Source organism: Ruditapes philippinarum, unplaced genomic scaffold, assembly GCF_026571515.1.
Source record: "Ruditapes philippinarum isolate M1 unplaced genomic scaffold, ASM2657151v2 ctg1998_1_1_1_1, whole genome shotgun sequence".
NCBI classification, from domain to species: domain Eukaryota; kingdom Metazoa; phylum Mollusca; class Bivalvia; order Venerida; family Veneridae; genus Ruditapes; species Ruditapes philippinarum.
Genome location: NW_026861480.1, coordinates 127,508 through 147,480, shown reverse-complemented (window position 1 = coordinate 147,480; position 19,973 = coordinate 127,508). Strand labels below are relative to the sequence as shown.

Sequence of the window (19,973 nt, the reverse complement as noted above, 5' to 3'; positions counted from 1 at the left end):
ATATTGTCGGGGTTTTGTGATTGGATAGTTTTTGACCTAATTATGGCCCTTTGTTTTTTTCCTTATACATAATATTATAGTGAACACTTCTTCAGTGGCAATTCCTCCTACATTATTCATGTTTTACATTGCACATAGTTACATTGTTTGTTGCTTGTATTTGTATTTCAAATACAACATATTTATCTACAATGGTGATAATTGAAAACCTGGTTTCATGGCATTGCCATGTTTCTTGTTCATTTTATATTAACACATTCAAACCTTTTTATGACCACCAATATTTGTGGTTGGGTAGTAAGAATATATAACAACAAAATACAGATTCATACAAAAAGTATTTTTTTGTAATAGATTGTTATATACAGTGAGTATTCATACAAGAATTGAAAGTTGTTTTCTTTAAAGGTAGGTGGCGGATGTGTTCAATGGTAGTCCTTTAAATACAGGGTTAATTTTAAGCGTAAAATGTAAAAAATATTCTCACTTCAAATTATTATAATCAGAAAAGAGACAAATATTCTTACTTTACATTTTAGTTTTTAAATTAAACTAGTCAGATGTTGCCAAAATTAGTTCCAATTGACTAAAGTGTAGTTGACATTTTCCATGATGATATGATGGTATGAAAATTTGTTCTCCTTTGTCATTTATTTGAATAATAATAAAAATCTATATTTTACTAAGTTTCAAACAGTACTATGATATGACATAACAGAAATTTCACTGATATTTTTCACTTAAAGTCTACAGTATAACCTGTGCAAAGTGGCCACCTATGGAACAATTACCTCTTTACAACAACAGTATCATTTTTTCTCCAAAGTAAGACTTCACAATAAATCTTTGTTAAGCAATACCAGTCTCCACAGCAACCAAAATCCTTTTTTCTCAAAGGGTGTTCTTCTACAGAGGTTTTACCGTATTTCATGTATGAGCATTATATATATAGCATGTTATACTTTACTACATGTGTACCAGGTTGTGGTAAACTAACAACTTTATAATGTATTCAGGATGATGACACTGGTATTGTTGGTGGGAGGAACAGAAGGTCATCAAGAAGGGTCAGCTTTGCTGAAATGTGTCAGATAAAGTAAGAATTTTATGTTAACAAGCGTCTCTATAATATTAAATTTTAAAAAAGTATTGAGAATTAATTCTAGAGCAAGATTGATACTTAGATATAATCAGGCAAGTAATCAGGAAGATTGATATTGTTATTTTTTACAAACAACTATTTTATCAGTTTCAAAGTTTACAGAAATCTTAAGTGAAAGAAGAAAACTTAGTATCATATTAGTTTCAAGTATTGAAATAAAATATAATCTTATTAAGTAAATGATGTTGTTTATATTTATCAGGGAGTTCCAGAGAGATTCTCCAAAAGTGTTTAAAGATGTTCATACAGATGATGATGATGGTAAGATACATTTGAGCCGCGTCACGACAAAACCAACATAATGGCTTTGCGACCAGCATGGACCCAGACCAGCCTGCGCATCCGCGCAGTCTGATCAGGATCCATGCTGTTCGCTTTACAACCCTATTACAAGTAGAGAAACTGATAGCGAACAGCATGGATCCTGATCAGACTACGCACTATGTTGGTTTTGTCGTGACGCGGCTCATTTGATCATTTATAGTAACATGACAACTTTGATGTACATGCTGAATAACCAGTGGTTGTATATCTTTTTTCACTTTATTTTGTGTGTGGTATATTTCCATATTGGTGCTCTTGCCCTTGCATATACTAGCTTTTAAGTGCAGGGCTCTTGTATTTATATTTTGATTTTGCAAATTTAATTTTAAGCCATAGAGCCAAAAACTAGTATTCACTTATTCATTAAAGGAACATTTTAAAATACGAATTGAAAGCTTTATGTAAAGTGCAGAGGTCAATTGCCCTGTATGTAGGACTGCTCTAAAATTGCTTATTGAAAAAATGAAATGTTGCTTATTTGCAGTGAAAGTGAGGGGATCAATAAATAAGGCAGATTCTTACTTGATAGCTCCTGTTTTGTATTTGGATGTATCCATTGTTAATTTAAGTGATGTCAAAGTCAATGGTTCAAATTAACCTGTCATCAGTATTGTTTTGTCATTCTGTTACCAGTTTATGCTAAATACTGGCAATAAAGGTATTGCTTTATTTTGACACCTTTGATCACAATGTGTACTAAAAATCCTGAGAGGATTGCACCCACTAGAAGTTCAAGGTCACAGTCTACAAATTGTGACCACTTAAAAGTATTCGAATGACAGACAGTGACTAGTAATCTTTGCCTGTCATCACATTTATGTTACTTTAGCTCAAGTCATCTTATAAATTAAATTTTTGAATACTTACTTAGTTACAAATGATGGATACTTCCAAAGGCTAAGCAGGACAAGTCAATTATACAAATTTAGGGGTGTAAGGTTTATTTTTGTTAACTCCAACATGTAATCAGTGATACAAGTAGTTCATTCATATCAACTTTTTTTGATAAAACAACTAAATTGCATTTGATGTTATATGTTTTTGAATTGATTAACATTAATTTATGTTTATTTCTGATCTGAGAGTATTCTCTTTTACAGATGGCAGTCACACAGGCAGGTAAGTAGTCATAGAATTAGTTTGTTATCTAATATATACTTTACTTCATTATATATCAATAATGGGAAAAATAGTATGCCTCAATTGAGCCAGTGATTTGTTCACATGAAGTCTCAGTTGGCAGTTTGTTACTGTAAGTTTCCTAGACTTATTATATGGATCTCTGTATATTAGTGGTTAAACTCCCTAACTTGGAATTCATCATTATCTTGTTGTATGTCAAAATTAAAGGAGAACTTTGATATTATGACTTATACAACTGTATGAGATAACTCTGTGGATATAAACATAATCACTACCAAACTGAAAATACAAAATGTACATCCAAATATTGAAATCTAGATATCTTTTCCAGTATGTGTGTTTATTCCTTTGTTATTTTTATTACTTTATAACACTTCATGTAGGTCTATTTATGAAATTGACATTACTGGTGTTCAAATGTTTCAAATGTTTTTCTTTTATAACTATTCAGTACATGTATATATGTACAGTATGTACAGTAGAGATATATTAACAGTAATATAAGCTATACAATGTAATTGAATTTTTCTTTGTTTGCTTGTTTTTGGTTTAGATTGAAAAATTCTGATTTTTATATTAATTACTAAATATTTATTATGTCTTTCAGCTCATCAAATAACCATGGAATAACAGGTAAACCTGAAAAAAGTTTATTACTTCTTTCTATATTTAGCATAAATAACTTATTAATTTACATGTTTTTCTTCTAAACTGTTTATGCTACTTTGCTAGAATAGGTAAAAATAAATTGTGTACTGGGCCTGAGGTTATAAAACTTTTTTCTGAATTTCTTCTCAAATCTCAGGATTTTCATTGGTCAGTGAACATTTTGTGGCAGTTTCCGACCAATCAAATACCTGAGATCCGTGTTTGAGCTTATAGAAATTCTTTATAACCTCGGACCCAGATGTGGTCTTCTCATAATCTGATAGGTGGTTGTATAATTTAAATAAATTTTTTGGTCATATCTTGGTAATTGATACACCTAACAAGCTTTCCTGGATAACTAACCAGTAACTACCTATTTCTCCACAAATGACTTACTTTCATCATACATGATTATAATACTATTAAATCAGATGCTCTCCCTTGAGCTAAGCAGACAGAAATTATGGATTATGACTTACTTAAAGTCAGGGTAAAAAAGCACCATAATTATGTAGTATGTTACAAAAGCAGAGATGACTATTAACAACAAATGTTTCAAAATTACTATTTCTATGTATGTAAATTGTCCATCTTGAATTACTGACTGACCTTGCAGGAAAACATAATTTCTTTATTATATTTTAAGGTCTGGACAAACTACTTACAGGAGCCATACAAACTCCATATCAGGTCAGCATTTTCTTTATTATTTTCTCTTTACAAAAATTATTTTGTTATCAGTCTTTGTTATGGTAATCAGTTGTTAAAATCCAGGTTTATTTATGTTAATGTTTGTCCAACATCGAGAAAGTAATGATACATATAAGTTTTCTCCAATTTGCATGACAGAATAGTGACAACAGTTACAATTTGAATTAGTTAACAGAGCACTAATTATTTGTATTTTTTGTATGTCATTTTGCAGAGAAGAGGTGCACTTCTACATGATTTTGCTTTGAATTTAAAGGGATATGTATAAAAATGTCTTACATATTTAATATTGAACAATTTCACATTAGGTTGACTTATGATTTTTACTTAACTGATACTCCAGTTTTATGTATAAAACTTGGAACAAATGTATGTCCTCTCTATGATCAACAGGATGTTGCTGAGTACCCTATCCCAGAAATGTCAGCTGAGTCATTCAATATATTTGACTTCAACAAGACAGTGCTGGACCATGTTGACATGGACACAACTGAGGCTAGTGGTGGTATTGACTCATTCTTTCCTCAGATGGATTTTCAGAACGAACCTTCCATGGAATTAAAGTTTGACACAAAATCTTTCCTTCAGAGCTTACAAGGAAATTCTTCTGATAGGTAACATTTCATTTCTTTGGTTTCTTTTGTTGTTCAGTGTCTGTACTATTTTTCAAGATTTTACCTTTGACAATAAAGTTAAAATTACTGTAATAGATATGTACTGACTTAACCAATATTGTTATATTATAAAAGGTGCCTGAGGACACGTATATGACAATAACTTTTATATCTAATCTATACCTTTATTACTGTGTATATTCAGTAACGCAGGAATGTGCAAATAATGCAGGAATTGTGCAAAAGTAATGCAGAATTGTGGAATTAAGTGGCTTAAGCGAGCACCGCGATAAGTAAATTGAGCAATAATTTTTATTGTACACCAAATTGGAAGAAATGAGTTAGCACATACGGTTGCTGAGATATTATACTTTAAACCTCACCAAAAATATTTCCATGACAATGTTTATTTTTCCAGATCATTCATGAAAATGATGACCTGACTAGTGTATTGATGGCGATTTTTAGTTTTATTGATATCTTTAAATACAATAATGTATATATTTCTTTATGATTTTTAAAATTTGGTGTACCTGAGACATTTTCCAATCTACTTGTGTCATATTACACATAATTTAGCAGACAAAACATAATTGAGACCATTTTTACGAGGTAACGCCAAATTCGTGAATGAAGCACAGAAGCAAAGGCGGTTATCTCATTAAAAGTAGCTAAATCCTATTTTACCAGCTTCCTTCTATTGTTATACAATACATATAGTTTGACAAATGTCTTAGGTATACAGAATATGAAAAAGGTAAAGTTTTAGATATGTAAAATGTACATATTTATTTGACGAAACACAAAAGTCACCTTCAAAACGGTAATCAGGTTGTCTTTCTCGCAAATGATTTAAGAAAGTAAACAAATTCCAGAAAAAATTGTAATGCTGGTTAAAGTATACTGTCGTAGCAGCCGTTCATTTCTTTAAATTAAAAAATTTTGGTTCTTTCACTTACTGTGTTATTCGTTTTGGCAATAGCGTTGCACAGATTCGGCTTTACTTTTACGTTCCTGCATTACTGGATATGCACAGTGTTTAAAGTTCCCCTTATGTTATCATATTCACTATGTTAAGAACAAAGTCACTATGTGAATATACAAACTGATTTCATGCATTGATTTGTGCCTTAAGTTTTTTTCACCTGAGGGGTACTTTTTTTTTTTAGATTTATATACCAAACTAAAATGAAAAGCATTATATTTAGTATAATATTTTTAACATCTTTTTTTCTGTTTTTACAAGTTCTCTCATAGTTTATCTATGTTTATTTTTAAGTCATTTGACATCAGTGGAGTTCCTTTAATGATTTTTTTTTTTTTTAACAAAGCTTGAAGACAATGCAGATATATTCTCCAAAACGTGACAGATATATGCAAGAGCAAACATCCCCAGATAATCAGATTCTACCCATACACTTTAACAACATGGGGCCTGACAAGGAGAACATGGTTCCCATGGAGACATTACAATCGTTTAGACACTGTGACAATTCACCTGAAGTGAAATATTTCAAAAGTGAAGAACCTCAAGCTTCTGTCGATTCTAGAATGTTTCTGCAAAGTCTTTTTGGGGAAAAGTCAAAGAAACTAGAAGAAACCAAGCATGATGCGGAGGAAATGGAAGAGACAGCTTGTATTGATGGTATACTGAAAGAGGTAAATGAAGGTCATATGAATAAAAGTTCAGGTCCCTTTCCAGTTGTTGATAATGTAAACATAACAAAGTATTTCAATGCTGAGGATATAACTGTTGGTATAGAGGAAACAAAATGTGTTGGCGGTATTTTAAGTGAAGCTGTTTCAAGCAGTCAGAATATTGAGGCTGATAAAGAAAACTTACCGCACCTGCTTAATCAAACAGTTCACATGGAGGAAACCAGACCTATTGGTGGGATTCTTAAAGTGGGATTGGATACAACACAACAAACAGGGCTAAGAATGAAGCAGGGTTTTGATGTTAGCATAAACTCTGATGATAATGTTACAAGATGTTTCAAAATGGAAGAGGATGCAGATGATGGTATAGAAGAAACAAAATGTGTTGGTGGCATCTTGAGTAAAGGTGATAAAACTATGGAAGCTGAGAAAATGAGAACAGGTGATCAGTTAAATGCAGCAAAACAAAAGACCTCTGATTTTATAAATCCTTCAGATGTTACAATTAATTTTAATATAAATGACATTCAAGATAACATGGAGGAGACAAAGGCTATTGGTGGAATTTTAGATAGAACAGGTACTAAAACCAGGAATGAGCAAGTTACTGAATCTGATAGTAAAGAAAACATGAATACTGTAAACCAAACAGTGACGATGGAAGAAACTGTTGCTCTTGGACAGATTTTAGATACATCAAGGAAAGATGACTTAGATCTATCCTCGAAGAAGCCCAGTAGAGTATCAGGTCAGATGATGGGTTCAATCCCTGCCAATACAGAAAGTATACTAGAAAAAAATTGTCAAAGTATGCATTCTGAAGATAAATTATCAAAAATGCATGAAGAGGATATGGAGATTACAAAAAATATTACAGTTTCTATGGAAGAGACAAAAGCTATTGGGGGTATTCTTGATAAAACTAAAGTAGAAACTAAGCCTGATACCATAACAGATAGTACTGACTTAGATAGGACTGCTAATGTTTCTTTTGCAATGGAAGAAACAAAAGCTGTAGGTGGTCTTCTTGATAAGACAGCTGTTAATGATGCATTTGATAAGTTTCCAACTAATGATGTTGTTGATAAAACAATTGATTACACTGTAGCCATGGAAGAAACAAAAGCAGTAGGTGGAATTCTTGAAAAATCCAATAGAAATGTGCAAAAAATTATTGATAGCAAAGAAAATGATAGTTCTAATAATACTCTAAACAAAACTGCACCTATTGAAGAAACTAAGACAGTAGGTGGTATTTTAAACAAGACATCAGATCACACTATGTATTTTGATGATGTGAAAACTGACTGGATATCAAATGACCTGAAGTCTAGTAACAATGGTGGAAAGGTGGCAGATGGAACAAGCATTGAAAGGGTAAACAATTCAGCTGCTGTTGAGGAAACTAAATGTGTAGGTGGAATTTTAACAAATGATATGGAGATGATGAAAGGTAAATTTGAAAACATGTATAATCATGCTAATGATGAAGCTGCAGGTAATAAAACGATAATAGAACCAGTACATATGGAGGAAACTAGATGTGTTACTAATGTTGTGGAACAAGTTATTGATCAGGTCAGAGATAAGAAAAAATCTGAAAGTTTAGTGAATAATGAAAATGGCATTGATGTAAAAAGTGAGGAAAATAGTGCTTTTAAAGAATTACAGAGTAATGAAATTGAAATTGATGATGAAATAACATTTAAGATTTCAAATAAAAGGAGCTATGATGAGTGTCGTGGAGAATCTTTGGACAAAAATGAAGAAAAGACTAAAGATTTTACACAAACCCAAACAAATTTAACAAAGCTAAAGGAAATGCTAATATTGAGTAAGAGAAAGACAGCGGCACATCTCAGACAAGGGGATATAAGAACCCCTTCCAAATTTTCTCCATTATTTCCAGGGTCAGCCCCTCAAAGCACTTCAAAAGCCTCTTGTAGTAATCAGTTAGATTTAAATGTGACAAGGAGTCCTGTACACAAGAGACAGAGATTATCACAAGGTGGACTAGGAGTTGAGGAGACTGATGATGATTTTGGCGGTAATGAAAAGACGGAGGCTACTGCTGCACTACTAGGAGGCTTTCAAGATGATGTCTTCACCACTGGTCTTCCTGACAATAGCAAAATGGATAATACTGATATGCAAGGTAAATTATAATACATTTTTATTTTTAGCTGTTTTTTCTCATAGAAACACCACTCCTTGGTTCAGTTTTGTGATTTTTATCATTTTTTTATACATAAGCAAATGTTGAGAAATATTTTTAAATGGTTTTAATTATTGAATTGAAATAAAACAAAATGTTACAGTCATAAATACAGTTACTAGGTGGGTAGAGCAGGGCTCTACAAATCCCATAGTCCGACATCCGGGACAACTCTTAAAACCACTTCGGACAAGTGACAATAATCAGAAAATTTGACCTGGACAAGTCTGATATTTAAAGATGTAGAGAATCCATCCCATCTCCCGAGACCTTGTACTTAAACTTGAGCGTAATAATGGGGATCCAGTGTACTTCAGTCATAATAGTTTTTGAATAATTCAAACTATTCTCTCTTTAGCATAAAATTTGGTTTCTTGCATATAGGTATAGATGATGAGTTGATGCCAGACACCTTGCATCATGACGTTCTAAACTCCAGTAATGACACTCACAGTGATAAGAATTCAACAACTCGCAGTGACCCTGTCTCTACGACGACAAACGAGAACAATGAGACACAGAGTAGTGGTAATGATACACGCAGCAGTACAAGTGCCAACTTCTCCATGATGTCTAACAAATCCTTTGCCCTATCTTTTGTTGTACCAGTAAGTACATAGTTCCTTAATGTATGTACCAGTATTTTACACATAGAGATCAAGTTTTCATTAGAAAGTTCATGATGGGGAAATTGTAAACTTAATCATATTCTCCCATGCATGTATATAGATGATAGGCAGCACATGGATTTTAATTGTATCAGTGTACGAAATTCGGATTTGAATCCCAATAGGCTGGTCGGGCTACCACATTGGAATATTCACAAGCCCGAAAGATATTTCACTTGTATGATTCATTCGTTCCAAACAGTTGTTTATGTTGCCTTTGTAAAACACGGTAGCCCGGTCAGGCTTGTTACTGCGAAATATTGTAAGCCGAAGCAGATATTTGGTAGTCACGGACTATCAGACTACTGCTAATTATGCCCCCTTTTGAAAAAAAGGGGGTATATTGCTTTGCACTTGTCGGTCCGTCGGTCCGTCGGTCCGTAGACCAAATGGTTTCCGAGTGATAACTAAAGAACCCTTAGGCCTAGGAACTTCAAACTTGGTATGGTGATTGGTCATGACAAGTAGATGACCCCTATTGATTTTGGGGTCAAGGGGTCAAAGGTCAAGGTCACATTGACCTTGTAAGCAAAAACGGTTTCCGATCAATAACTTAAGAACCTTAAGGCCTAGGAACTTCAAACTTGGTATGGTGATTTGTCATGATCAGTAGATGACCCCTATTGATTTTGGGGTCAAGGGGTCAAAGGTCAAGGTCACATTGACCTTGTAAGCAAAAACGGTTTCCGATCAATAACTAAAGAACCTTAAGGCCTAGGAGCTTCAAACTTGGTATGGTGATTTGTCATGATCAGTAGATGACCCCTATTGATTTTGGGGTCAAGGGGTCAAAGGTCAAGGTCACATGGACCTCTTGGGTAAAAACGGTTTCCGATCAATAACAAAAGAACCCTTAGGCCTAGGAACTTCAAACTTGGTATGGTGATTGGTTATGACCAGCAGATGACCCCTATTGATTTTGGGGTTAAGTGGTCAAAGGTCAAGGTCACATTGACCTTGTAGGTAAAAACAGTTTCCGATCAATAACGAAAGAACCCTTAGGCCTAGGGACTTCAAACTTGATATGGTGATTGGTCATGATCAGTAGATGACCCCTATTGATTTTGGAGTTAAGGGGTTAAAGGTCAAGGTCACATTGACCTTGTAGGTTAAAACGGTTTCCGATCAATAACGAAAGAACCCTTAGGCCTAGGGACTACAAACTTGATATGGTGATTGGTCATGATCAGTAGATGACCCCTATTGATTTTGGGGTCAAGGGGTCAAAGGTCAAGGTCACATTGACCTCTTAGGTAAAAACAGTTTCGGATCAATAACTAAAGAACCCTTAGGCCTAGGAACTTCAAACTTGGTATGGTGATTGGTCATGATCAGTAGATGACCCCTATTGATTTTGGGGTCAAGGGTCAAAGGTCAAGGTCACATTGACCTCTTAGGTAAAAGCAGTTTCCGATCAATAACTAAAGAACCCTTAGGCCTAGGAACTTCAAACTTGGTATGGTGATTGGTCATGACCAGCAGATGACCCTACTGATTTTGGGGTTAAGGGGTCAAAGGGAAAGGTCACATTGACCTTGTAGGTAAAAATGCTTTCCGATCAATAACTTAAGAACCCTTAGGCCTAGGAACTTCAAACTTGGTATGGTGATTGGTCATGACCAGCAGATGACCTATTGTTTTTAGGGTCAAGGGGTCAAAGGTCATGTAACATTGACCTTGTAGGTAAAAACGGTTTCTGATCAATTAACTAAAAACGCTTAGGCCTAGATACTTCAAACTTTGTATGATGATTGGTGGTGACCAGCAGATGACCCCTATTGAGTTTTGGGTCAAGGGGTCAAAGGTCAAGGTCACATCGATCTTGTAAGTAAAAACGGTTTCTGATCAATAACTTAAGAACGCTTAGGCCTAGGAACTTCAAACTTGGTATGGTGATTTTTCATGACCAGCAGATTACCCCTTTCGATTTTGGGATCAAGGGGTCAAAGGTCAAGGTCCCATTGACCTTGTAAGTAAAAACGGTTTCTGATCAATAACTAAAGAACACTTGGGCCTAGGAACTTCAAACTTGGCATAGTGATTGGTCATGATCAGCAGATGACCCCTATTGATTTTGGGGTCAAAGGTCAAGGTCACATTGACCTTGTATGTTAAAACGGTTTTGGATCAATAATAAAAGAACCCTTAGGCCTAGGAACTTCAAACTTGGCATGGTGATTAGTCATGACCAGCAAATGACCCCTATTGATTTTGGGGTCAAGGGGTCAAAGGTCAAGGTCACATTGACCTTGTAAGTAAAAACGGTTTCTGATCAATTAAGTTAAAACGCTTAGGCCTAGGAACTTCAAACTTTGTATGATGATTTGTCTTGACCAGCAGATGACCCCTATTGAGTTTTGGGTCAAGGGGTCAAAGGTCAAGGTCATGACCAGTAGATACTTGATAACCCTTATTAATTGTTTGATCACTGGGTCAGAAGTCATGCATAATTACCCTATCACATGAATAATTGGCTGCTGATAGGGGGCATACATGTTTTACAAACATATCTTGTTTCAAACACAGTTGTATTTAATTTTTGTTTTACTGTAAATAATTAATATATTGATGATTTGTAATATGTGCGAATAGCTGTGACGTTGCCCTTTTAATTTTTAGCTGCACTATTTGAAGTATGTGGAGACTCGAAGAGCTGCACTACTTACTCCAGCATCTGCTTCCAAATTTCACATTAAATTTTTTGTTGCTGACTGGCTTTGCTCTAGTACTACACTTTTGGCATTGTCTCATGTTTATTTAAGATTTATATATTTGTTGTATGTTGTGTTTTATCAAATATGCTGATAAGTTCAATATTTGTTGTTATTTGTCTTAATGTATGTATGTATGCATGTATGCAATGCAATGTATGTAATAATATTCTCTCCATTTGAAGTGTATTTTTATGTCAACTTGTTAATTTATTCTTATGTTTTCAGGAAGGTCCAATGACATTGGATTCATTTTTCAGACTGACATTCACACTGTCTTCAAAGATCCAGGGGGCCAGGTGCAGCACAATATTTGCTCCTGTAAGTAAAACATAAATCAGTAATGAAGCAATCTGTTATAAAGGATTGTCATATTTTCAACATTTGCTAGTTGGTCTTGCAAGTGCAACATTTTTCAGCTGTAGTAACTGATGCAACATTTCATTTGTAGCTTTTAAAGATAAGGTAACAATACATAATCTTATCAGACTGCTCTGAAGTGGAAGGTTACCTGCTTCATTACTGGTTCTTTAGGTTTACAATTATTGCCAACATAACTGTGGATGACTGTTTGATTGTAAGTGGAATGATGGCATAAAATATGTTCTTGTTTGAGAATAAGTGGGAGTTTTATTTGTAATTGTGTAGATAATACTGGTAAATGCAATTGTCATTATTCTTTCTTATTTCTAACCGGTAAACCAGTTTTTGAGTTAAATGCTGTAAACAATCTAGGCATAACTCCACAATCATAGTTATGGAGATCAACACCATGAATTGTAATGTAGATATTTTCTCCAAGTGTCTTTTTAAGATTAAAGTGCAGTGATTTGCTCAGTGATTTAACAGTAAATGAAAATATCTGGAGGTTTTATACCTTAAGGTTTTATAAATTGTAATTTGGTGGAAAACAGATGGACTAGTTAGTTTTGATTTAAATAATTTGAAAATATGTTTCTCATAATCTGTAGATTTAATTTGCAGTAGTATGTTTGTGTGAATCTCAATTTGGACTGTTCAATATTTTATTATTAAAGATATAATAATAAAGCACTCCTCTTTGCAGAGATTAGATCTGGATGACTTGACAGAGGTTCTAAATGCTGAACTTACACTCAACCCTCTGGTCAAAGCAAAGAAAAAAATGAAAACCTGTTTCACTCAACTAATAGAGAAGTATGTACTTTACTAATAACTTTCTTTATATTTTTGAAATTTGTCAGCAGTCTGTGCTTAAATAGCTTACTTTTCAGTTTCATGCTCATTTCAATGAAAATTTTCATAAAAATGTTGGAAATACAAATGCAAAATATGCAAAAAATAGCCCTTACTTGTTAAGTAAAGAGGTAAAAATTATGGTTATAGTGATAGTAAATTTAGTCATATTTTTCACTTAACAAGTTTCATATAGATTGGGAATAGTTACACATTTTAAAAAGTCATAAATTTTTTTGAACATTTGATTTTCTGAGATTTTAGGTGATTTAATTTAATTTTTATGTATCGGAAAGTAGCTTTAAAAGAAGTAGTCTTTCATCTCTTTGATGGTTTCCCTCTTGTTTTGAAACAAGGTAGATGAATTCTTTGTGTAGTTTTCAAGTAAGATAAAAGAAGATTTCAGATGTGGCTGCGGTTCTAGTCTCTGTCTGAAGGAAAGGTTTAAATTTGGCATTACGGTAACTTGAAATATAAATGGCTTTATGGACATCTTTGTACTGTGAAGATTGTTTTATGTTACATTTAGGTCTGAGGCAAATATGGAATGGTTGGAGAAATCACTGGAGGAAACACAGCCAGAAATCTTCCAGATTTGTTCCAAAGCTTCTAGTGATGAGGTATGATGTTTATCTTGTAATGTGTCAACATTTCTTTAGCTTTTACTTGATTTCTTGTTTTCTTATTTGATATCTTAAAGTCAAGGTGATATTGAGTGACATGAATAAATAACCTTTGCTAGTAGTTTTAATATTTATGAATCTACAGAAATTATTTGTGAAACTCTTCGAGGTAGCATTTTCATTTATTTTTGTGTTATTAATTCTTAATTCGGGTTGGAATTATGTAAGGATTATATACTTTGAATTTGTTCTAAATTTAAGTCTTTCACCAAAGTACATTATCAGTATTTTTTTAGCTCACCTTGCACATAGTGCAGGTGAGCTTTTAGGATGGCTAATCATATGCGTCCGTTGTCCGGCGTCCGTCCACATTTTATTCAAACTGAAACAACATCTTCTAGAATACCAGTTGGCGAATATTAATGAAATTTGGCAGGAATACTCTTTGTATGAAGCTCTATCAAGATTGTTCAAAGAATGCCATTCTATGCTAAACTCTGGTTGCTATGGCAACTAAAAGAAAAAACTAAAACATTCTTATACTTCAAAATAGAAAGGGCTAGAGCTTAGATATATACAAGGCATAAGCTTGTTGGTTTCTACAAAGGTTATTCAAATTATGGTCTAGAGTTGAAAATTGGTCTCTGTTTTGGGGGTTTAAGGTTTTTTTTATTGCAAGGTTATATAGACTTTCTTTGTAGGGATAAATTGAGATAGTGTATCTTGTACTTTTTGTCTCAACAGACATTGTTATGAAGATTTTTCTGCTAAAGCATTAGAAAGATGAAAAGATGTTGAATGTGAATGTTAATTCAAAACAGAGTCAATCAGAATAGCACAAATTTGAGAGCTACAGTGAAGTTGATTTCCCCATTCAATAATGGATTCTTCCATTAATTTCGTAATATCACCAGAAAGGAGACTGTGTCATTTCCGAAATACAATGTAAAATATTTCGGTTCTTGACAATGATTTGCACATTTCATTATGTAAGATATTGCACAAAGAAACGAAAGTGAACAAAAACTGTTGTATTTTTTCACAGAAATTAGCTGATTAAGATAAAAGTTTACGGATATTACTTTTATATACATCCTTCCGGTTTGCGGGAAAAATCATATATTTCAACACTGGTACAACGGTTTTACTGATGAACTAATTATGTCGTAATATTTCATCCTGAGAACAAACATACAATTCAAATCATTAAAAAATGCATATCAATCAGTCCATTCAACAACTTTGCCTCAGAAAACATCTGTATCAATCTGACCTTGAGTTAAGATTATAGATAGAACTAAACTGGAAGTATGACGAAACGTCCGCCATGTACAAGAAAATTGAGAAATTTTGTAACGTAAACTTGTATTTCATAACAAAGAAGTGAAGATGAATACAATTATCGGTTTGCTTCGTTGAAACAGGTATTTTGTTAACTATTTGTGAAGTATTAAGGCATGACATTCAGTATTTATGTAAATGTCACCTCCCGTGTTATGATTTCTTAAATTATACATGAACACATGTGTTATTGACCTCAATAAATGTAAGTGAAAATGAAACAATAATTTTGGTAATTTAAATTATCATACTTAATTATCTTTATCATATTGTTAACTAAGCAAGAAAATAACAAATTTTAAAAATTACCTAACCTCACAATATTATCAATTTAAACTTGAAAATCTACTCAAAATGACTTCCCAAACAGTAATTTTTGAAACATGAAAATGGTTTATGTAGAAAAATAACACAAGAAAAAACTGATTTGACTCATGAAAATTTTGGTCAAACAGTCTGCCACGTGAAATTCTGACCTTCCTGTGATCCCTGCTGTTTGTTGTTGTTTTTTAGCTCACCTTGCACAAAGTGCAGGTGAGCTTTTAGGATGGCCAACCAAATGGCGTCCGTCGTCTGTCGTCCGTCCACATTTTAAATATTCTAAGGACATCTTCTATGATACCGCAAGGCCAATGTAAATGAAACTTGGCAGGAATACTCTTTGTATGAAGCTCTATCAAGATTGTTCAAAGAATTCCATTTCATGCAGAACTCTGGTTGCTATGGCAACCGAAAGAAAAATCTTTAAATATCTTCTTTTAAAGAACCGTAAGAGCTAGAGCTTAGATATTTGGCATGAAACATCTTCTAATGAGTGTCTACCAAGTTTGTTCAAATAAAAGCCCTAGGGTCAAAATTGGCCCCGCCCCAGGGGGTCATTGATTTTCCCTATATGCATATGGTAAAAACTTAAAAAATCTTCTTTTAAAGAACCCAAAGAGCTAGAGCTAAGATATTTGGCATGAAACATCTTCTAGTGAGTGTCTACCAAGTTTGTTCAAATAAAAGCCCTGGGGTCAAAATTGGCCCCGGCCCGGGGGGTCATTGTATTTCCCTATATGCATATAGTAAAAACTAAAAAATCTTCTTTTAAAGAACTGTAAAAGCTAGAGCTTAGATATTTGGCATGAAACATCTTCTAGTGAATGTCTACCAAGTTTGTTCAAATAAAAGCCCTGGGGTCAAAATTGGTCCCGCCCCAGGGGGTCATTGATTTTCCCTATATGCATATAGTAAAAACTTAAAAAATCTTCTTTTAAAGAACCCAAAGAGCTAGAGCTAAGATATTTAGCATGAAACATGTTCTAATGAGTGTCTACCAAGTTTGTTCAAATAAAAGCCCTGAGGTCAAAATTGGCCCTGCCCCAGGGGGTCATAGATTTTCCCTATATGCATATAGTAAAAACTTAAAAAATCTTCTTTTAAAGAACCCAAAGAGCTAGAGCTAAGATATTTGACATGAAATATCTTCTAGTGAGTGTCTACCAAGTTTGTTCAAATAAAAGCCCTGGGGTCAAAATTGGCCCCGCCCCGGGGGGTCATTGATTTTCCCTATATGCATATAGTAAAAACTTAAAAAATCTTCTTTTAAAGAACCGTAAGAGCTAGAGCTTAGATATTTGGCATGAAACATCTTCTAGTGAATGTCTACCAAGTTTGTTCAAATAAAAGCCCTGGGGTCAAAATTGGCCCCGTCCCAGGGGGTCATTGATTTTCCCTATATGCATATAGTAAAAACTTAAAAAATCTTCTTTTAAAGAACTCAAAGAGCTAGAGCTAAGATATTTAGCATGAAACATGTTCTAATGGGTGTCTACCAAGTATGTTCAAATAAAAGCCCTGGGTCAAAACTGGCCCTGCCCGGGGGTCATTGATTTTCCTTATATGTGTATAGCAAAAACTTAAAAAATCTTCTTTGAAAAAACCCAATAGCTTGAGTTTAGATATTATACATGAAACATCTTTAAGTAAATATCTACAAAGTTTGTTCAAATAAAAGCCCGGGGGTCAAAACTGGCCCTGCCCCAGGGGTGTCATTGTTTTTAACTATATGTGTATAGTAAAAACTTAAAAATCTTCTTTTAAAAAACCCAATGAGCTAGAACTTAGATGTTTAGCATGAAACATCTTCTTATGGGTGTCTACCAAGTCTGTTCAAATAAAGCCCTTGGGTAAAAATTGGCCCGGGGGGGGGGGGGGGGGGGGGGGGGGGGGGGCTATATACAGGTGAGCGACCTCAGGGCCATCATGGCCCTCTTGTTTTTAATAACTTTTTACAAGATTTAATTTTACAATTTAACCTGTGTATAAAGCCACTCGTGTGAACAGAAAGAAGTTTTTGTAGAAAGGGGTGTTCTAATATGATAAACCACAGATGCTTTGGGGTTAGATTCTGCCCTCAACATGATACCCCTGAGTAAACACTATCAAAAAATATTTCAATATTTAAACAGTAATGGGATATGATATCTGTTACAACTATTATACTGGTTTTTCGAAAAAAAAATTACATATATGAAAAAAAAAAATACTGTTTACCAATATGTATTGAGACTTGATTCCGGGCAGGCAGGTGAATTGGTTGGGTCATTTTTCGTAACAGTTTTTTTCAGCAACTACTTATCAGAGCCTCATGATATTAAGTATACAGCATTAACACATTGTCCCATACCATGGGATTTGATTTCAGGTCTGTCGCTCATCCACTTCATGTTTACTGACTTAGTTAAATTCATAATAATGGTCAATGGTAGGAATTTTTCGTAACAATTTTCTCAGCAACTACTTATCACAGCCTCTTGATATTTGGTATACAGCATTAACATGTAGTCACATACCATGGGATATGATTTCAGGTATGTGGCTCATCCACTTCCCGTTTGCTGACTTAGTTAAATTTTCGGCATTAATTGTAAATGGAAGGAAATTTCCGTAACAGTTTTCTCAGCAACTACATATCACAGCCTCTTGATATTTGGTATTGTGACTGCATTAACACGTGGTCCCAAGTTCAGGTCTATCGCTTATCCACTTCCTGTTTACAGACTTAGTTAAATGTTTGACATTAATGGTAGGAAATTTTTGTAACATCACAGCCTCATAAGTCATGTTATTTGGTATACAAATTTTTGTCTTTGACCCATTTTTGGCCGGGTTGCACTGGTGCAAACCCGGGTTATAGTATGGTGAATGTCGGGCGGCGGGTGGGCAGGCAGGCGGGCGGTGAAAAACTTTTCGTTACAGTTTTCTCAGCAACTACTTATCACAGCCTCTTGATATTTGGCATGCAGCATTGACACATACATGGTCCCATACCATGGGATTTGATTTCAGGTCTGTCGCTCATCTACTTCCGGTTTATCGACTTAGTTAAATTTTCAACATTAATGGTCAATGGTAGGAAATTTTCGTAACAGTTTTCTCAGTAAGTACTCATCACAGCCTCTTGATATTTGGCATACAGCATTGACACATGGTCCCATACTGTGGGATTAGATTTCAAGTCTGTCGCTCATCCTTTTCTTGTTTATCGACTTAGTTAAATTTCCGACATTAATGGCCAATGGTAGGAGGAAATTTTTGTAGCAGTTTTCTCAGCAACTACTTATCACAGCTTCTTGATATTTGGCATACAGCATTGACACTTGATCCCATACTGTGGGATTTGATTTCAGGTCTGTAGCTCATCCACTTCCTGTTTACCGACTTAGTTAAATTTGTGACATGAATGGTAAATGATAGGAAACTATTCGTAACTATTTTCTCAGCAACTACTTATCATAGCCTTTTGATATTTTGCATACAACATTAACTAGTGGTCCTATACTGTGGGATCCATTTTCAGATCTGTCGATCATTCATTTCCTATTTACCTACTTCGTTAAATTTTCAACATTAATGGTCAATGGTAGGAAATTTTCGTAACAGTGTTCTCAGCAACTACTTATCACAGCTTCTTGATATTTAGCATACTGCATTGCCTCATGGTCCCATACTGTGGGATTCGATTTCAGGTCTGTTGCTCATCCACTTCCTGTTTACCGACTTAGTTAAATTTGTGACATTAATGGTCAATGGTAAACATTTTGTATATTATGTATACATTGTATTATGATATTTGGTATACAAATGCAACCCGGCCTTTTCTGTCTTTGACCCATTTTTTTTCATACTTAATTTTTCACCTGAGTGGAGCATAACTCAAAAGTGTTTTAGATGTCAACATGAAATGTCATAAGTGGATAGATCTTATTGAGGAGGATAATGATAAACTCTTCCCTATACAATTTTTGAGTTATTGCCCTTTGATTTTTTTCATACTTTTTTGTCCGGAGCTTATCTCAAAAAGTATTTGAGGTATCAAATTGAAACTTCAAAGGTGGATGGATCTCATCGAGGAGGAGTGCAGTGCACAAGAATGATAACTCTACCCTGCATAATTTTTGAGTTATTGCCCTTTGTTATTTTTCAAAATTATTTTTTGTCCAGAGCATAACTCAAAAGGCCTTTGAGATATCAAAATGAAATATCATTGGTGCATGGATCACACTCAGGAGGTGTGCAGTGCACAAGAATGATAACTCATCCTTTCATAATTTTTGAGTTATTGCCCTTTGTTTTTTTTCATACTTAATTTTTCACCTGAGTGGAGCATAACTCAAAACGTGTTTGAAATGTCAACTTGAAATGTCATAGATGGATAGATCTTATTGAGGAGGAATGCTGTGCGCAATAATGATAAGGCTTCCCTGTATAATTTTTGAGTTATTGCCCTTTGTTCTTTTTCATACTATTTTGTCCGGAGCTTATCTCATAAAGTATTTGAGGTATCAACTTGAAACTTCATAGGTGGATAGATTTTACTGAGGAGGGGTTAAGCACACAAGAATGATAACCTACCCTGCATTGTTTTTCAGTTTTTGCTCTTTATTATTTTCAG

The 19,973-nt window shown here is 34.2% G+C and overlaps 1 protein-coding gene across 1 annotated transcript in view; it reads left to right on the top strand.

Moving 5' to 3' along the window:
- Window positions 1-19,973, top strand: part of LOC132715750 (uncharacterized) — a 44,651-nt gene that overhangs the window by 6,500 nt on the left and 18,178 nt on the right. Inside the window, exons 4-14 of the mRNA XM_060698812.1 lie at window positions 1,017-1,096; window positions 1,365-1,423; window positions 2,587-2,605; window positions 3,237-3,262; window positions 3,924-3,967; window positions 4,382-4,602; window positions 5,934-8,416; window positions 8,861-9,084; window positions 12,084-12,176; window positions 12,922-13,031; window positions 13,600-13,690. Coding sequence (XP_060554795.1) covers window positions 1,017-1,096; window positions 1,365-1,423; window positions 2,587-2,605; window positions 3,237-3,262; window positions 3,924-3,967; window positions 4,382-4,602; window positions 5,934-8,416; window positions 8,861-9,084; window positions 12,084-12,176; window positions 12,922-13,031; window positions 13,600-13,690 — 3,450 coding nt within the window. The remainder of the gene's footprint in view (window positions 1-1,016; window positions 1,097-1,364; window positions 1,424-2,586; window positions 2,606-3,236; window positions 3,263-3,923; window positions 3,968-4,381; window positions 4,603-5,933; window positions 8,417-8,860; window positions 9,085-12,083; window positions 12,177-12,921; window positions 13,032-13,599; window positions 13,691-19,973) is intronic.